This window comes from Salvia hispanica, chromosome 3 (genome assembly GCF_029641045.1).
Source record: "Salvia hispanica isolate PSC_SH4W2 chromosome 3, Shi_PSC_v1, whole genome shotgun sequence".
NCBI classification, from domain to species: Eukaryota; Viridiplantae; Streptophyta; class Magnoliopsida; order Lamiales; family Lamiaceae; genus Salvia; species Salvia hispanica.
In genome coordinates this window covers 56501644-56520760 of record NC_142694.1, presented here as the reverse complement: position 1 = coordinate 56520760, position 19117 = coordinate 56501644, and the positions used below count along the sequence as shown (strand labels likewise).

The following is a 19117-nucleotide window of genomic DNA, read 5'->3' as shown; positions in this document are numbered from 1 at the left end:
ACGAGATTGAGCTTGAAAAACTGCTTCGGTTGTAACTTGCAAAACTAAAACTGTCGTTGGGAGATAACTCTTTTTCTTCCCCCTTTTGCTCTTTTGTATTTTGCAATTTAGTCCCTCAGTTTCCAAATTATGCAATATGCATCCACACATTACAAATTCTCCACCTTGGATCATGATTGAATATTTTGATTGGCTTCTCCATCTCCCTTTCTGCTCAGTGTTGAACCATACACACCATATCCAAGCATTTCTTAAGCTTAGAACATGGCAGAGTCTTAGTCAGCATATCAACTGCATTATCTTCAGTGGACACCTTCATCACCTTCACAATATTCACTTCATCCCTGATAAAGTGCAGCTTCACATCCACATGTTTACTCCTCTCGAGGAAAATTTGATGCTTTGTGATTCTAGCAGTTGATTCTAGCACTGCTAGAATCACAGAAGATGGTCACTGTTTGACTTGATCCAAAATCAGACAAAATTCCCTTTAACCAAAAACTTTCCTTCACAGCTTCAATTAATGCAATGTATTCAGCCTCCGTTGTTGATAGAGCAACTACTGACTGTAAGCGGGACTTCCAACACACTACTGAATCATATAAGCAAAAAACATATCCAGTTTGTGACTTTCTTGTATCACAACTTACTGCGAAATCAGAGTCACAAAACCCTATCAATGGATCATGATCATCACCTTCATTACCTCGGAAAAGAATGCTATAATCAGATGTCCCTCCCAGATATCTCAGGATCCACTTTAAGGCATGCCAATGTTCCATCCCCGGATCAGCCATGAAGCGGCTTGCAACACTTATGGCATGGCTTACATCAGGCCGTGTGCATACCATTGTGTACATCACACTTCCAACAATGCTGGCATAAGGTATCTTATCCATTTCTTTTCTCTGTTCTGCTGTCTCTGATCTTTGGGTCACACTCAATTTGAATTGCTGCCCAAGTGGTACTGAAACCGGCTTGCTCTTGTCTAGCTGAAACCTCCTCCATACTTTGCAGATATAGTCCTTTTGTGTGAGCCAGAGCTTTCTTTCTTTTTTGTTCCTTACAATATCCATGCCTAGAATGCGTTTTGCATCTCTAAGATCCTTCATATCAAACTCTAGTTCAAGGCCCTCTTTCACCGACTTTATTTCTGCCATATCTGCAGCAGCAATGAGCATGTCATCTACATAAAGCAGAAGGTAAGCAATTGGTGTACTCCCCTTTCTCTTTATGAAAACACAGCTATCATACATGGACTTCTCAAAGCCTAATTTTTGGATATACTAATCAAATCTCAGGTACCACTGTCTGGAACTCTGTTTCAGAGCATACAAGCTTCTTTTGAGTAAGCACACTTTCTGCTCATCTCCTTTCTTGATAAAACCTGGTGGCTGCTCCATGAAGATTTTCTCTTCCAATTCTCCATGTAGAAAGATTGTTCCCAATCTCTATGAGCCACTATAGCAAGTAAGATTCTTATGGAGGCATGCTTCACAACGGGTGAAAAGATTTCATTGTAGTCGATTCCCTCTTTATGAGTGAATCCCTTGGCCACCAACCTGGACTTATATCTCACTTTGTTATTGTTGAATGCTTCCAACTTCTTTTTATATATCCATTTGCAGTCTATAGTTTTCTAATCAAAAGGCCTTAGCACCAGAATCCAAGTTTGATTCTTATGCAAGGAATCAATTTCTTCCTGCATTGCCTTCAGCCATTTGTCATTTTCATGACTCCTAATGGCCTCTTTATATGAAGCTGGCTCATGATACTCCACATCTTCAGCTATAGCTAAAGCATAGTATAGCATACTGTAATCACTGAATTTAGAGGGAAGTTTTACCTGCCTCCTAGTTCTTCATGTTGCAATATTACGTTTTGGTGGAGTCTTAGCAGCAAGCTCTGGATCAGGAGATGTAATTTCTATAATCTTTTCCTGTGAGTCCCCTCCATTTTCATCTCCAGTTAGCTCCACCTCAACTTGAGAACTGGTGGACTCTCTGGTCAGATAAGACAATTCTTTTTCTTGAAAAGTAACATCTCTACTGATCACTATTTTCCCATTCTTTGGTTTTGTGCATCACAATCTGTAGTCCTTGATACCTTTCTGATATCCCAGCAACACACATTTCAGGGCTCTAAGCTCAAGTTTGCCTTGCTTTATGTGTGCATAAGCTCTGCAACCAAAAACTCTCAATCTTGAATAATCCCCAAGTGAACCATACCATTTCATGTCTGGAGTTTCAGAATCAATAGCTGAGGATGGGCATTTGTTGATTAAAATGGCTGTTGTTGATGCTGCTTCTACCCAGAAAGACTTAGGCATTACAGAGGTGAAGAGCATGCACCTTACTCTATCCAGAATTGTTCTATTAGCTCTTTCTGCAACCCCATTATGCTGGGGATTGCTAGGAACCGTTCTGTGTCTTTTGATCCCCTTTTCTTTGCAAGGCTGATCAAATTCAGATGAGAGGAATTCTAAACCATTATCTGTTCGTAAGCATTTAAGAGATTTCCTTTCTCTAACTCTACTTCAGTGCATCATTCATTAAACTTAGAGAAAGCCTCAGATTTTTCTTTCATAATATATATCCATAGTTTCCTAGAAAAATCATCTATGATGGATAGAAAATACATCCACCTATGCTTTGAGTTTGTGATGACCCCCAAATATCTGAGTGTACATAATCCAATGGAGCTTGTGAGTTGTGCCTTGCTGCTTTGAAACTCAACTTCTTGCTTTTAGACAATAAACATTGCTCGCAGCCGCTTAAATCCACACCATCAGTTGACTGATCGCATTGAATCAGTTCTTTGTTGATCAGATCCTTAATTCCAGCTTCACCTACATGCCACATTCTTTTGTGCCATGTAGCTAAGTCAATTTTCTGCACTGTATTAGCCTTTGCGCATATAATTTTGGCTCTCAGATAGCAGAGGTTGTTCCTTCTAACTGCCTCCATCACAACTTTACCATCTCTCCGCACCTGCATTACACCACCAGCTTAACTGAAAACCATCCCTTTTCTTTCAAGAGTCCTTAAGGATATCAGATTTCTCTTGATTTCTGAGATATATCTCACATTAGAGAGTTTTTTGATAGATCCATCATGCATACACAACCTTATGCTGCCAATACCCTTTATATCAGAGGTGTGATTAGCCCCCAAATGCACTGTTCCATCTGCATCTTTCAAATCAGAAAACGATGCCTTATTGGAGGTGATGTGGAAGCTGCATCCTGAGTCCATCACCCAAGAACCCAAGATTTGTGCATTTGAAACATTCAGGATATGCCCTTCATCAACCATTTATGTAATATCAGTTGTATCTACGGGTTTCTCAGCCTCTGCCTGCTTCCTTTTCCAAGCATAACAATTTTTCTTCAAATGTCCGGGCTTCTTGCACCAGTGGCAAGACCTGGTTTCCTTTTGATCTGACTCCTTTTGAGGCTGAGATTTTCCTTTATCAAAAGCAGTCTTCTTGTTCTTGGAGGGCTTCTTGCCAGCAGCTTTCACATTCAGACTTTCAGCTGCCGGATCAGTGGTCTTCCTAGCTGATTTTTGGAATTCCTTGAGCTTGAGTGCAGAGTGTACCTCCTCATATGTAATCTTGGAGTCTCAAGTATGCCATCTTTAAATTGCCCATAACACTTCGGCAGGGAGTTGAGAAGCATGAGCGCCTTATCCTCATGTTTGAGCTGCTCATCAATGTTCTCTAAATCATCTACGCATTTCCCAAAATCATCTAACTGCTCCAGCACACTTCTTGATTCTGAAATCTTGAATGTCAACAATCTCTGCTTGAGATGCAGGCGATTGGCAAGAGACTTGGTCATGTAAATTGACTCAAGCTTTGCCCAAATTCCAACCGTTGTTTCCTCCTTTGAAACTTCTCTTAATACTCGATTACCGAGGCTAAGAATCAAGGTGATGTAGGCTTTAAGCTGGAGCTCCTGCTTCTTCAGATCAACCTTCTCTTCACCTCCAGTCGGCTTCTGATCCTTCTCATTCAAGATCTCCCATAAACCATGCTGCATTAACACTGCTTTGATCTTCAGCCTCCATAAACCAAAATCGTTCTTCCCCGTGAATTTCTCCATATTGATCTTTGTCGAAGCCATCTCGCCTATCAACAATCAAACCCTCGATTCCCGCAGACGGCGCCAATTTGTTAGAAAACCAGCAGATAACCAGCGCATAAATCCGGCGAAAACAGTAACCAAGATCGAAAATAAAACGCAATGGAAGAACACACACAATTACGTGGTTCGATCGTAAGACCTACGTCCGCGGAGAAGCTATCAATCAATTTATTCAATACCCAAACACAATTGAAGTATCTTGCTACAATCGCTCAAGAATCAAACAAAGAATCATTGAAGAAATCAAACGCTCAAACTCGAGAGCTCACCTTACAACTTTGATTTCCTCACACAGAAAATGACCCTCTCTTCTTGATCTCACTCCTCCACTCCAGCTGAATCAGCCTATATATTGGTTGTTAGAGCTCTTCGATCATCCAACGAGATTGAGCTTGAAAAACTGCTTCGGTTGTAACTTGCAAAACTGAAACTGTCGTTGGGAGATAACTCTTTTTCTTCCCCCTTTTGCTCTTTTGTATTTTGCAATTTAGTCCCTCAGTTTCCAAATTATGCAATATGCATCCACACATTACAAGAGAAATAGTGACTGCCTATTAAATATTACTCCCTCCTGCCCATAAAAATATGTGCATTCCATTTTTGGAAAGTTATATTAGTTTAATAATATATGTCCCACTATCCACTAACACTACTTTAATTACCATTCTCATCCCCTCTTTTACTTTACCATACAATTCTCCTCACCTCTCTTACTTTACCAATTTTGTCTTAATTCACGTGACATGCCTATTGCTCATATTTTTATGAAAAAAACATACCATACTTAATAGTAAAATTATATTTTCCTCATCTCACAATAATTGAGTTGTGTTTCTTATTTTTTTATGCTTTCTTTTCTTGTGCTTTATCTATCCACCAATAATCGTTTCACTAATTTTATCTCACTCACATTTTATTATATAAAAGTAAGGCCCAACATTCACTAACTTTTGAGTGAATACACTAAGGGTTGGTTTGGTTTGTGAGATATTATTTCTCAAGAAAAGGTAGAAGATTGATTAGGAACTCTCTTTTCTTGCTTTACGGTATGTAAGACTAAATTCTGCCAAATTCTTTTCTTGTGTTTGGTTGGAGTGTCTTGCAACAATGAACTAATAAAAATTCCACCCGTACCCTCAACTTATTCCCTTATTTCCAACTTTGTCTTCATGAAACCCTAGCAATATAATTTGTTCCTCCTGCCACAATCGTAAATTATGTGCTCTCATTTACCGTCGTTTGCCTCCATACAAACCCACATTGTCACTCTTGCAGTTCAATGTCGACCGATTCTCCTAATCTCACACAACGGTAAGTACCTTCCGCACACTTTGTATATGCTTATGCATCTATTACGTTATTTTGTTTCGTGTGATGGATGCTCTCTTTGTTGATATTTGTAAAGGATCTGAAGTTTGAGATTGTTGGATTCGAACACTCTATTTTGCTGCTACACGTACAAACTATGTTTCAATTATGCCATTTTTTCTATATTTTGGGTTCGTACTCTCTGTTTTATGTTTACATGTTTGGAGGTCACTATGAACTCTGTATTTTGTTGCTGCATATTCAAATCTTTGCAATTGTAGTCTCTGTTTTTTATGGGTCCTAGTTTCTCTACATTTTTAATTGTGAAAGGATCTCGACGGCATCTAAAAAATCAAACTTCAGCTTCGATGGTTCTCAGAGTCAACAAAGTATGGTATCCATTTCCAATTTATAATAGCAATCTACCTTCAGCTCTCATTTATTATGGTTTTAGTAGTTGCTAATTTCATTGAGGTTGCGCTATATTTAGTTTGTGGGTTGTGCAATGGTTAACTCGCACTTGAAACGATCTCGGAAGATGAAGGGAGACCGAACTAGGAGATGTTGGACTGACAGAGAGGATGAGGCATCGGTTCTTGCTTTGAAGGACCTCATCTCAGATAAGTGAAAGTTTGATAACGAGTTTCGAGGTGGCTATCTTGCGAAGCTTGAAGATATCATGAAAAGCCAGTTTCCTTAGGCAAACATCAAGGGAACTCCACATATCACATACAAAATTAGTGCTTGGAAGAAGAACTACAACTTGTTGGTTGGTATCTTGGGCAGGAGTGGTGTTGGATTTAATGTGAAGGATGACTACAAAATAAACTGTGATGATGATCAGTGGGATCAAATTGTGAAGGTTTGGACTGTTTATGTTCTTTGCAAAGTAATATGAAACTGTTGTTTTACTAACATAAATGGGTGTGTGTGTTCAGGTTGATCCTAATGCTCGTTGCATGAGAGGCAAGAGTTCATCCTATTGGGAACATTATTTTTGGCAAGGATCGTGCCAATGGTAGCACATAAGAGGATCTGGTGGAATCTATAAATGCACTTTACTCACTTGAAAATATGCAGGCCTCAATTGGTGCTAGCGCACAGCCAGTTAGCTTCGATGGTGAGCCTACTGATGACCCACTAGATGGCACTCCACCTCCAAAGGGGGTAGCTGATAGCACTGGACAAAGCACTCATGTCACCGACACCACTAACAGCGTCAGGAAGAAAACGAAGAATGATCAAGGAATTGATGGCCTCCTTCGCATGTTAGATAGGCTCCATGAAGACAACAATTCAAGGTTGGACAAGCTCTCACTTCGTATTGGGTATGTCCTGAGCAAAGCTTGACAGGATGTCTACAAGCTGCTGTGACAACTACCGGGACTCTCTCGAGACCAGAAGTTTGATGTAGGTGAAATTATCTTGGCGAAGGTGGAATGCCTGGATTTTTTCCTTGGGATGCCAAGTGAAGATCGTGTTGCTTATGTGTTTTGCGCACTTGCGAAATTTGGATAAAATGCTTGACACTATTTGTTGGTTTTCGTAGTCGAACCCTATGCCTGAACTCTTATGTGTTTTTGTTGGTGGATCTCTGTCTAACCACATTTTTTTTGGAATGTTGGAGATTACAATCATGACATTGTTAGTTCGGTAGATCGATCACATATTGTCTTCTCCTGTGAAAGGCTATAGAATTGTGTCGACTATAGGATAGTGTAATTCTTGTTTGTTGAATTCGAACTTGTAGGTTGTTTCTAAAACTTTGTATGCTTGTTTGGGAAGGATGTTCTTCGGTGGTCACTTTTTTTTGCTTGTGGTATTTTCAATGCTTGTCTAAATGACTCAATAGCTTGTAATTCCTCCACAACCCGGTTATATTCAATTGAAACAGAACTGACTCTGCCATCACTCTTTCTTCCACCGCTCTTCTTCTTGAGAGAATGCTTAAGGTTGAAGGTTGGCAAAAATGGTGATATGTACGCACAAATATGAAAAATGGATATAAGGGGTCAAAGAGAGGGTTATTTTGGTAAATTATATAAGGTGTAAATAAAAAAATTAAAAAAAGATACGTTATATCTCAAATTTGTGCAGATACGCTAACTACAGAAATGTGCATTTATGGAGCGGGCCAGTGCCAAAAACTTGGCATCGCAGAAAAGGTAAATATTGAACCAAACCACTAACTATGCTCATCTGACGAATCTAAGCAGCCCTAAACAAGAGACAACTTCATTTTCTCTCATTTATCTATCGTCGGGAATCGATTATTGCGATTGTCGGATTCTAATTGACGACAGCTGCCTTATCTCCCCTTTCCCCCTCTACTCTGTCATCTCTCTCCACACACACGGTGGACATGCCCAGCCCACACATCCCTCGACTCCACTTCGGTTCGTCGTTGCCCCAACCACCATCTTCTCACAAACTTCAGCTATTGCCACTTTTTTCCTAACTCTACGCAATTATCTCCATTCCTCTCGTTCTTCAAATCCTCCATTCATGATGATTCAAGGTGGAAGCTCTTAAATTCCCAAAGCCAAAATCTTGAAATGAAGGTATTTATTATGGCAACATGATTGGTAAGAAGATGAAGTGAATTCCTTCCATATAGTGATATATAGTTGTAGGATTATAAGAAACAGAACACCTTTTCATTTTTTTTGGTTTGGAAGGTTTGTATTATAGGGGTTCAAAGCTTCTCGTAAATTTTTGTGCAATGTATCGGATAATGGTATGTTTCAACTAATGGCTCCATTCATTCCCCTTCAAAATAACATTCTTGTAATATTTTTTCTTAACTACAAAAGACTAGTTCTCTAATTTATTGCAGACGCATAAACCTCATTTAACTACAAAACGAGGCTTATCGACGTATTCTTTTTGCTGCTAAATAATCTCATAATTTATCGTCAAATATTGCATAAAATAATCTCATAAATTTGTCAGGTGGAAGGTTGTTTACCCCTAATCTATGCAGCAATATAAGCTTGCTGCAAGCAAGCATGAATATTGATTGATCTGTCTTAACTATTTTTATTTGCGATTTCTCTCGATAATGGGAAAGGAGAAGAAATAGGGGATTATTTGTTAGTATTATTATTATACATTGAGAATTTGAGATTCTGTCAATCAAACCTTGTAATTTAGCATTGAAAATATTAACCTTCTTAGTTTTACAGATTTGATCCTATCTTGCCAGTTCCCTTCATTCTGTATTTTACAACTAATCACAATAGAAAACTCACAGTGGCATCAAGTAAATGCTACTGAATCCATGAGCAAAAAAAGCATGACACAAAGCTCTAATAAACTGTAGTAGCAACTTCCCACCAACAGCTTTCAGGTTATCGGCATACCTCTTCCAAAAGAGATGCACCGCCATCACTCTAGACTGCTGTTTCCAGAAACTTGATGCATTGAGATATTATTATTAGTAACATTAAAATACACAGTGCAAGGTTAAGGGCCAATGGGAGTATATGCATTTCTTCGTTGTGCAAAGAAAAGAGGATGATTAGAGAGTAGCAGAAGCTATCCCCACTCTCATTAGAGAGATTGAATGCAGGTTCGAACCTCAAACTGCAGATCTAAGAATAATTAGACCGTCATCTTCCTCTACAATCACGACAGCAGTCAAGTCAACAGAGATCACGCTGCAAGGTAGCCTCCATAAGGATGGAGAGCTACATCAGAGAATGGCACAATGGCAGCGGCTGCTATCCTCTTCATTGAGAGTGTCTCCTGTTTCGCTAAGGCAATAATCTATCATTAGACCAAAAAAGCACTCGTTACCAGAAACAAATAACCCCCCGAAATAAACAAAAAGGATGCTTGTAGCTTTGGTTTAGAAACTGAGGCTTCACAATCTAGTATGGTAGCTTGATCATCATATTTGTAGCCATCCCTAAAATCTCATCATTAAGTAAGAGAAGTTCGTCGTTTAGTTTTATATGCTCAAGCAAGGTCAGTTCATTTCGCATAAACCTCAAATCATCAGTAACTAATCTTTTAGGTCGAAAAACCTGCCCTTCTCAACAAATTTCATGGTGAAACTACTAGTGAAGTAGAATCAATCTTGATAAAATAAAACTTATTAGCTGTAGATGAGTAACCACTGAAATGAAATAAGATAAATTGAAGGGTGCGGAGAGAAACAGAAAAAGTAGCCACCTGGATTCGAACTCCTTGATCTCAGCGAGTTGTTTCCCTGTATTGTCCTTCCACTCTACTCTTTTCTTCCCGGCCTCTTTGCCTTGGGGCTCCCGAATGCAGCTCTTGAGCATAGTCTCAGAATTTTTAGTGCCATTTACCGACGCTTCTTCAACCACAGAAGGCGACTTGTCAACAGCAAAAGCCGAATGAACTACATGTGGAGAGCCCTCCAATTTCAGTGGAGCGGAAGTGTAAAGATGAGCAGCAGAGGGTTTGCAGAAGCAGATGAATGGACAGTGAATCTTGCAAAACAAAACCGGCATCAAAGTCTCGTCCTTCATCGACAGCTCATACTAATGCAACAACCGAATTACCAATGTGCTGGAAGATGATGACAATGATGTGAGAGAGAGACAGTCTCTGATGAAGCTCGCAATCCTGCACAGTTCTTGCAAAAGCATCCCTTAATTTGTGGATAAGATCTAAATTGATAACTCTCTCCCCTTCAAGATGAAGAGATCTTCCAAATTCAGCAGATTCACAAACAAGCAATTATTTGAAACCTTATCAGTGGCAGATTCTTTCACACAAAATACCTATGACAGTAGTTACAGCAGAATCAGAAAAAGTAGATTTCTCGTGTCAGGGAAAAAGAGAAGAAAAGGACAATCTTTCCCTCCTGGAGAGAAAATGCACTGCACTCAATCAACCTCCATGATCCCATTATGCAAAACAAACAACTGGAATAGTACAAGATGAAGGAAAAATTCAGAGCTGAATTAAGAAAGAACAAAAAGAAGTGATATGCTTAGCTGGAACGTGGGGGGGATGATCCAAAGACAGATTTGAAAAGGCATCCAACTATCCGACATCTCATAATACACACACTGTTTTACTCTTTTAACTGCTTTTTCCATGCTACAAAACCAACCCCACCAGGCCCCACCTGCTTTGAATTATGATGGGAAACAACACATAGTCATGAAAATTTTAAATTTGTTACTCAGTTCGTCTCTACAAGACCACAAGTGGAAGCACACCCAAACCTGAGATATTTCACCTGAGAATTTCTTATAAGCAAGGAAAAACCCTAATAAGCAGCACAACAAAATACTAGTACTATACTTTTACTGATAAAAAATGGAGTACTATCCAGTTGCAGTTCTGATTATTTTTAGCAACATAACTTGTCAATCTTTGTTTATAGGCAAAAGAACCCAACTCTTATCGCTAGGAAGTACTCTTGATTTTTCAAACCACCTCTCTGTTTTCAATGGGTGGGCTCAAATACAAGAATCTGTACACATCATCACCAGTATAGTTGCAGACTTGGACTTGTAGTACAGGCAAATATTATCAAGAAAAATTAAGTTCCACCGACTCATCACCAAAAATAAAATAATAAATAAATAAAATTTAAAAAGTGTATGATTGAATCTGGCATTAAAGTATTGATTACCCCAAACACTTATTAGCTTTGGGTTGTTGGAACAAACGCATGCTGAAATGCATTTCATTGTGGGGGCAACGTTCCTTTCCTCATGCCTTCTATCATGCTATATGTCCTTCAAAATCAAACCTTGTTTGCATCCTTCACTTCACCCAACGAGATCGAGCTGAGCCGCATCTCCCAAGAGCTTGAGCTGGGAATCTAACACATTTAGGACTTGATTTATCTGTTTGGATGATGGATGATAGCTATCAGAAGCAGCAAATTGATGCATCTTCTTTCTCACTTCTATCCAACTAGAGCCCGGCAACGCCTTCTCCACTCCTCGCACCTTTATGATTCCCCGAATCCTCGCCACTTCATTCCATCTATTTGCTTCAGCATACATGTTAACCAAGAGGGTGTAATACCCACTATTATCAGGCTCAAGAATCATCAGTCTGTCTACAGCAATTTGAGCAATTTCTAAGTTTTTGTGAAGCTTACAGCCGCCTAGCAAAGCGCCCCAAATAACAGAATTCGGCTGCATTCTCATGCTGCTTATCAAGACTAGTGCTTCTTCAAGAAAACCAACTCTGGATAGGAGGTCGACCATGCAACCGTAGTGTTCAATTTCAGGAAGGATACCGTATCTGCTAGTCATTATGGAGAATCTACGTTTACCTTCTTCAACCAGTCCAGCGTGAGCACAAGCTGCAAGAACACTCAGGAAGATAACATGGGTTGGCTCAATCTTCTCCTTGTCCATTTTGTCAAACATTGCTAATGCTTCTTCTGCATATCCATTATATGCAAGCCCATCAATCACCGAGCTCCAACAGAAGAGATTCTTCTCCTGCAGTTTGAAGAACACCACCAGTGCTCTCTCCATAGCCCCACACTTGGCATACATATCAATCAACGCGGATCCTATATAAACATCGATGTCAAACTCTGCCTGCATTATATACATATGCATCTCCTTCCCTTTATCTAGAGCCCCAAGATGTGCACAAGCCGATATCACAGTCGCCATCGTTGTGTTATCAGGTTTCGTTCCTGTGCTCTTCATCGCTTCGAAAAGCTCCAAGGCTTGCAGATACATCTCCCGTTTGCAGTAACAATTGATCATGGTCGTCCAAGAAATCACATCCCTTTCAAGCATCGCATAAAACAGAGCCTCAGCAGAATCCACATCACCGATTTCAGCATATCCGTGAATCATGGTGTTCGAAGCTGTAGTGTTCTTATGGGGCATCTCATCAAACACCCTTCTAGCAGAATCGAAATCTCCAGCACGGACATGGGTGGATATCATGGTGGACCAAGCAAATGCATCTCTCTCCGGCATTTCATCGAACACTTTCCGGGCTTCGGCAGGCATGCCCAAACTAGAGTAGAAATCAACCATGGTGGTCTGAAGATGAAGATGCGATCCCAACCCATTTCTCAACACCTGGGCGTGAAGACATTGACCGACTCCAGTGAATTGTAAAAGTTTGCAGCTTTTAATTACAGGAGGGAATGTGTAACTGGTGGGAGGGACGGCGTTACTAAGCATGCGGGTGTAATGGCGCAAGGCTTGGAGAGGGCGGGAGCAGGTGAGGAAGGCTCCGATGAGGGCATTGTAGACGAATACGTTGGGGTTTCGAATTTGGGAGAATGCGAAAATTGCGGAATCTATGATGCGGTGGGTGGAGCAAGCGGTGATGTATTGATTGATCAAGAAGCAATCTTGGGCAGTGTTGGTTTTGAGGAAGAGGGCATACCATGATTGGAGTTGGTTGGGAGTTGAGCAGCGTTTCAAGTGGTGGGCTGCGTGTGTGAGCGCGAGCTCTGCGTTCCATTGCATGAGAGAGATGTTGGTATCCTTAGTTCCTTACAAACATATAAACTCGACGTTCCTAACTTCCTCTGTTTTACAAAACAAACACAGTGAATAGGTTCAACTGTAGAGGAACCGCTTCCTTAAAAACCGGTTTTCGCATCCACTCAAAATCCAGCCCGCGAATCCAGTTACAAACCCATTTAATAGAGGATTTTCATTGCTAGCTTTATGTTGATTTGTATACATCTTTCATCTAATTTTCCTCCAGCTCGAATTTTTCTCTCTCTTTTTAGTTTGTTCGCGAAGCTAAGTAGTATGTCATCTTTGAATGTTTCAGCAATTAATGAAAGTGTTGTCCACGCGATTCGAGTTCTTTTCACGTTTTACTAGATCGATTAAAGAGTTTATGGAATGGCAAAGTTCAATGTTTCATTGCACGCCTATTTGGAGGCTTGTTTGCAGCTCTTGGACATTGATGTAGAATGGAAGAAGCTAATTGATGTAGAGTGGAAGAAGCTAATTGATGTAGAAGGTATATGAGTTGGAGCGAATAGAACTACAATAATGGTACGCTGGTTCCCTCCTAACTAGATACTATCAAATTAAATACATGTGCTTCTTTGGAAGGGAGCTCGGGCTGTGCCTTTGGGGGAGGACTTTTCCGCAATGCTAGTCAAGATTTGGGTTATGTATTATGGGTTACAACTAGCCAAGATTTGGGCTTTCGAAAGTTGGAGGTAGAGAGTGATAGTTTTATCGAAGTTTCTACGATTATGAGGCGCCTCAAGGTATTCATCTGTTGTCGGGCAATTATGCACGGGGTGTAGGAGTTATTGAAGGATTTTGATTCAGTGGTAGTACAACACGTGCATAGATGGAACTTTGATGCTGACTTTATGTCTCATTATGCCTATAGCTTTCATAGGAAGATGTATGTATTAGAAACTGTCCCAATGAAGCTCCGTAGTTAATTGTTATATGAAAGAATATATATTTCTTATATTCATTAGTTTTATTTTAATACCAGACTTTCTCTTTGGTTACCAAAAGAAAATAAAGAATTTCAAAGTTCAGTACTTGCAATATCACCAATGAGCGTATCTATGTTCTCTTCTTTACAAGAAAAGGAAAATCAAGCCCAATCCTTCTAATCCAACTCATGGTAGATGAAGCCCATTTGTTTTGTGAAGGCCCAAAATTGCTCTTTTCTTCATCCCATCTGATTTTCCCAATTCTACGTGTGTTTCTTCTTCCGCAAAATTTGCCAAATCCTCCAATAAATTGCAGATTTTTTCCTCTGCCGAATCCTCAACAAATTCAAATCCATATATGTAAACGTGCTCACAATAGAAGCACGAGAATTTCACAAATTTCACCACCACTTCCATTCAAAAATCTGAGAAATAGAAAACGAAAGAGTGAGGGAGGAGTTAGAAAATCCAAGCTTTATTTTCAACTCAATCAAATCACTATTTTCAGGTAAATCCTTTCCCCATTATTTTCGGTGAAGCTAAGTCCATTGTCTCAATCAACAACTTTAGTGAAGAGGCTTTGATCTCCTGTTGCTTATCTAAAATTTGACGAGGTGAGAAGCTTCTGCAGCTGGAATGGGTGATGTGTAATGGGGAATGAGATTCGGCTGATATATTGTATGTGTGTGTATAGTCTTCCATAGGTCTGCTAGGCTAGATTGTGGTGTATTGTGTTGGTTTGAAAAGAATGAGATTGTTTTTATATTTCCATAACTAGATTAGTTCTTGATTGAAGTTCAAATTAATCCTGAATTAAAAGAGAGTGATCTCAAGAATTTATCTTCTGAATTCGACTTGCAAAATAAACTAAGAAAATGTCAACATAGACACTAACTTGTCTTGATTCATTTTTCCTGCATTTCTTGTTGCTGCCTAACTCAAGTGTGCTCACATACTCTTATTTTATTGAAGCAGAAAATGGCCCCGAGATGGAAAGGGAAAACAGCCGAAGCAAAAGCCCTAGCAGAGCCAATGTCTGAAATAATCTCGAAGCTTCAAACCTCTCTGATCGAATCCAATGCTCAAGGACTGCTTTCAGGGAGTGCGGTGCTTCTGCAAGCCCTCCCGGAACAAACTGAACTACTGTACCGTGCTTGTATTGGTCGTCCTGTTATAACTGCAGAGAAGGATAAGCAATGGCACCAACTAAGTTTCGAGGAAGCTCTATACTTGTGCTCTGTCTTGAAATGCATCAATGTTGCTGGTGAAAATAAGTGTGCGAAGAGTGATGAAGAGCTGTGGCATTACATGGTGGCCAGGAGAGTTGGTTTCCCTGTTCTGTTTAAAGCGTATTCTCATCTTCGCAGGAAGAACTGGGTGGTGAGGGCAGGGTCTCAATACGGTGTCGACTATGTTGCCTACCGTTACCATCCAGCTTTCGTGCACTCCGAATATGCAGTCCTTGCCTTGGCTGATGAGGATGGCGATGGTGAAAATGCGCGGTTGAAGGTCTGGTCCGATTTTCACTGCACACTTCGACTTTGTGGCAGTGTTGCGAAAACCTTGTTGGTTCTTCACATCAGCAGAAACGGGGAAGACACCGCCTCTCTCTCTCGTTTGGAGCATTATTCTGTCGAGGAGAGGATTGTGACAAGGTGGAATCCTGAGGTAAGTCGCGAGAATCAAACTATGATAGTGAAGAAATGATATGATATAAATCATCCATTCCAAGCATAAATTAGGGATGTTGTATCTATAGAGGTATATTATACGACGATGCAGACTGTTAACATAACAATTTTATTGACAAAGATTCTTGTTCCATGTTCTTATATTGTTATTAAAGACTCAAATTTTGTGGGGTGTGTAGCTAGAGTTGCGAAGCGAATGTTTAATGTTAAAAAAAAAACGAAAATCGAAAAAATCACCAGTTTTGAATTGGAAACGAAGCCACCAATATTGGATCTTCTTTTTGCCTTAAAAAAGGCTTCCCAAGCTCTACCAAAAGTTCAGATTAATGACGATGATGATGATGATTTGATCGATGAGGATAGCCTACTTACCGAAGAGGATTTGAAAAAACCCCAACTGCTGGTTAGTCTTCATCTGTATATTACTAGTATTTGTTTATTGTTGTATGTATAGTTAAATGTGAGAAGTGATCATAGTGTAGTTCTTCTGCATAGGTGATTGTGAAGTTGGAATCACAAAGAAATCTCGCAAAAAATTGCAGTTGTGGAAGAGCTGGAGATGAGGAGAAAGTGAAGCTTGGACTTAATATGGACCTGAATGTTAATCCTCAGTCTGCTTGTGGAAGTGTATTGTTAATTCCATTGTTTTGCTGATTTTCAGATTTGGTGTTGTTTTACTCAATTGGGATTCCTTTTTGTGCAGTGTCATAAATCTGTGTATGGCACAATAAAGTTGCATTGGCTGGATTCGGGATCCAATTGATAAACTTCCTTGGTATTCTTTTGATTCATCATCAATATTTCTTTATCATGTTATCCATTTTTTCAATCTTATTTCTCATATTTAAACCTGTCACTTATAGGTTTTGATATTGAAAAAGTAAAAAGGTTTGTTTTTTTTTTTCTTATCATGTGTAGATAAAGATTCTTCATTCTTTTTATGGAACTGTAAATATATGACATTATAAATTATAATCCGCACGTTCCTGCATTTTCTCCATTACATTCTTCGTTAAAAATGTTCTCCCTTCGTCCAAAGAAAGTTAAGTTATTTATTTTTTTCGCACTCGTTTTGAAAAAATCGTAAGTTATTCTCATTTTTCACTGTACTATTTAAACACTTTAACTAATTATACGGTTTTTTCAAAACGAGTGCACAAAACGATTTGCACTCGTTTTGAAAAAATCGTAAGTTATTCTCATTTTTTACTTTACTATTAAGACACTTTAACTATTTTATACAATTTTTTCAAAAAAAAAGTGCGAAAAAGGAAGTAACTCAACTTTCTTGGGACATAGGGAGTATAATTTACTACTTGCAAAAGTATAAACATGTATAAGAGACTCCACGAGGAATGGTAATTTGGACCTCGACCAACTTGGAAGTTTTTTGGGGGTATAGTCGTATCTCTTGTTATCATGTGGCTCCGCAAGTCATGGAACGCCCGTTAAAGAACCTCTGTCAACTTTAGACTTGGTCCATGACTCGCAAAACAAATGAAGCCTTGAACACTTTCATGTAAGGCATAATCCAAATTGAAGAATGAAAAATTGAAGAGTGACGAGACGTGATGAAGATGTTGCTTGGAGTATGGATAAGAAAGATACCCGAAAATCAAATATCCGATCTGAACCAAACCAAAATTTAAAGTTCGAGATGTCTAAAACTTTTAAAAAACTCGAATAACCAAATTTCGTTTTTGAATATTATATATACAACATATTAGATCTAAAATAAACTCTATTTATATTAATAAATGTATAATAATTTAGATATTATAGAGGTTGTAGTTCGTTCACATGTTAATTTGTTGATACAATATTGTTTTTGTGTTAATTATAGAGAATTAATTTTAGGTTTTTTGGATATATTGTGCAATTTTGATTTTCAATTCAATTTTTGTAGTTTGTAGTTTGGGTTTTCATATTTTTTGGATATATTTATACAATTGCGATTTTTCAGTTCACATCGGTTTTAACAGTTCAGATCTCAAAGATTTCAATTTTCTGGGTTCAACTTTTATGATTTTTTTTTTTGCAAAAGAATTACTCCGTACTTCTTTATGAAGGAGAAAATTACAATAAACTCCTATATAAAGGAGGAAAATTATGACGTCAAGAGGGCTCAAACTCGGCACCTCATACAATAATGTTTAAGCTCTTTGCCGCTAGGACAAAGGCTTTGGACGATTTATATGATAATTTGATTTTATTAGATTTTCACTTTTACAACATTTTGGTTCGACAAAAAAAAAATGAACCAAAAACCGAATACTCACCACTATCTCGAAAGTGAAGGAATGAAGAAGGGCGATCCAATAAGTTACTCCCTTCGTTCCTCACTAAGTGTGGCATTTATTTTCATCACGCGATTTAAGGAAATGTGATTTTGTTAGTTAAATGGATAAGATTAGAAAATGACTCATTTATCTTAGGAGAATCTAAAAAGGAATATGAATCACTTGATAACATACACTCTAACTAAGAAAATATTAATAATAATAATAATAATAATATAATTATAATAATAATAATAATAATTATTATTATTATAACTAAACTTATTACTATTATTTTCATTATTAAGATTCATAATTTTAAATTCCATTAAATTTATTTGTTAGTTACTAATTATAACACCATAATTATTCTTATTTTATACTATTATAATAATTATATAAGTCAATATTAAATATGTAAATATGTAAGGATTCTAAATCTGAGAAAAATAATACTCCTCTTTTTGTAAAAATAAGCCGCTTGTGGACGACACGAGTTTTAATTTGTAATTGGTAAAGTAAGAGAGATGGAAAAAAATATAGTTGAAATATTATCAGTGAATGATGTGACCCATAAATAATAATGTAAATAAAAAGAGAGAAAATTTACAAAAACAGTGTTAGTAAATGAAGGGATCTATAAATGATAAAGTAAGAGAAAATGAGAATGTGTTTCTTTATTATTGGAATGGAGGGAGTATATTACTATATAGGAAAAGCAAGAGAATAAAAACAAGTAAAATTACATTACTTTTTCTTTTCAGTATTCACACTGTTGCCTACTTTTAATTTTCGGCAAACAAAATAAGTGGACACGTAGTGCCAAAATTGTAAATAAGTGTAATGCATTTGCGAATTTGAAAAGTTATAGCAGTGCTTCATCTGTCCCATAAAAATATGCACTTTTGGTGAAGAATAAGTCTAACTTTATTAGAATTTTTTTTTTTTTTTTTTTTATAATTAGAAAGTGCATGCTCTATGGAACGGATTAAAAGGAAAATGTGCATGCTCTATGGAACGGATAGAGTGTTAATTTAAGTGTCATGTGAAGATAATAAATTTGTATGCTCACGCAACAATAACTATGGTTCCATGGTCCTGCAACCTTATTCCTAATTGGACATAAACAAAAGTTTAGGCTACGTAAAAATTTGGCAGGTCGTATCATTTTATTTATTAGGTCCTATCATTTCTATTAAATGGAGAAATAAATTTGGAAAGTTTGAAAATAATATGAATATAATTAGTACTAGTATCATAATTTTTTTGTTACTTCAAGAGGAAAAAAACTGGAAATAAAAACGGA

At 38.1% G+C, this 19117-nt stretch overlaps 2 protein-coding genes and 1 pseudogene across 12 annotated transcripts; 1 reads left to right on the top strand and 2 right to left on the bottom strand.

Moving 5' to 3' along the window:
• Nucleotides 1-8736: 8736 nt before the first annotated feature.
• LOC125216307 (uncharacterized) lies at nt 8737-10116 on the bottom strand. Of its 4 annotated transcripts, none has more exons than XM_048117991.2 (3): nt 9988-10116; nt 9632-9915; nt 8737-9223 (listed from the first exon to the last, which is right to left on the bottom strand). In XM_048117991.2, the coding sequence occupies exons 1-3, from the start codon at nt 10072-10074 to the stop codon at nt 9211-9213; spliced, it is 384 nt and encodes a 127-aa protein (XP_047973948.2). In that variant the 5' UTR covers nt 10075-10116; the 3' UTR covers nt 8737-9210. The 4 variants fall into 4 exon arrangements, with proteins under 4 accessions (XP_047973948.2, XP_047973947.2, XP_088924230.1 ...); XM_048117990.2 differs by having other exon boundaries at nt 8737-9210; XM_089068104.1 differs by having other exon boundaries at nt 8737-9202.
• Nucleotides 10089-13163, bottom strand: LOC148931118 (pentatricopeptide repeat-containing protein At1g06143-like; annotated as a pseudogene). Its single transcript, XR_016136988.1, has 2 exons — nt 11073-13163; nt 10089-10209 (listed from the first exon to the last, which is right to left on the bottom strand). The product of XR_016136988.1 is annotated as a pentatricopeptide repeat-containing protein At1g06143-like (transcript).
• A 917-nt stretch (nt 13164-14080) lies between these two features.
• LOC125211487 (tRNA-splicing endonuclease subunit Sen2-2-like) lies at nt 14081-16323 on the top strand. 7 transcript variants are annotated; one of them, XM_089068099.1, is made up of 4 exons: nt 14088-14349; nt 14817-15935; nt 16028-16159; nt 16236-16323. In XM_089068099.1, the coding sequence occupies exon 2, from the start codon at nt 14820-14822 to the stop codon at nt 15546-15548; it is 729 nt and encodes a 242-aa protein (XP_088924225.1). In that variant the 5' UTR covers nt 14088-14349; nt 14817-14819; the 3' UTR covers nt 15549-15935; nt 16028-16159; nt 16236-16323. The 7 variants fall into 7 exon arrangements, with proteins under 7 accessions (XP_088924227.1, XP_088924226.1, XP_088924225.1 ...); XM_089068101.1 differs by having other exon boundaries at nt 14081-14349; nt 14814-15935; nt 16028-16323; XM_089068100.1 differs by having other exon boundaries at nt 14081-14455; nt 16028-16323.
• The last annotated feature ends 2794 nt before the right edge of the window (nt 16324-19117 follow it).

Coding starts and splice junctions, on each gene's coding strand:
- LOC125216307 (XM_048117990.2), bottom strand. CDS start 10,074: ATGCTTTTGCAAGAACTGTGCAGGATTGCGAGCTTCATCAGAGACTGT. Junction 9,916..9,987: donor CATCATCTTCCAGCACATTG/GTAATTCGGTTG, acceptor TTGTTTTGCAAG/ATTCACTGTCCATTCATCTG. Junction 9,211..9,631: donor ATCAAGGAGTTCGAATCCAG/GTGGCTACTTTT, acceptor TTATTGCCTTAG/CGAAACAGGAGACACTCTCA.
- LOC125211487 (XM_089068101.1), top strand. CDS start 14,820: ATGGCCCCGAGATGGAAAGGGAAAACAGCCGAAGCAAAAGCCCTAGCA.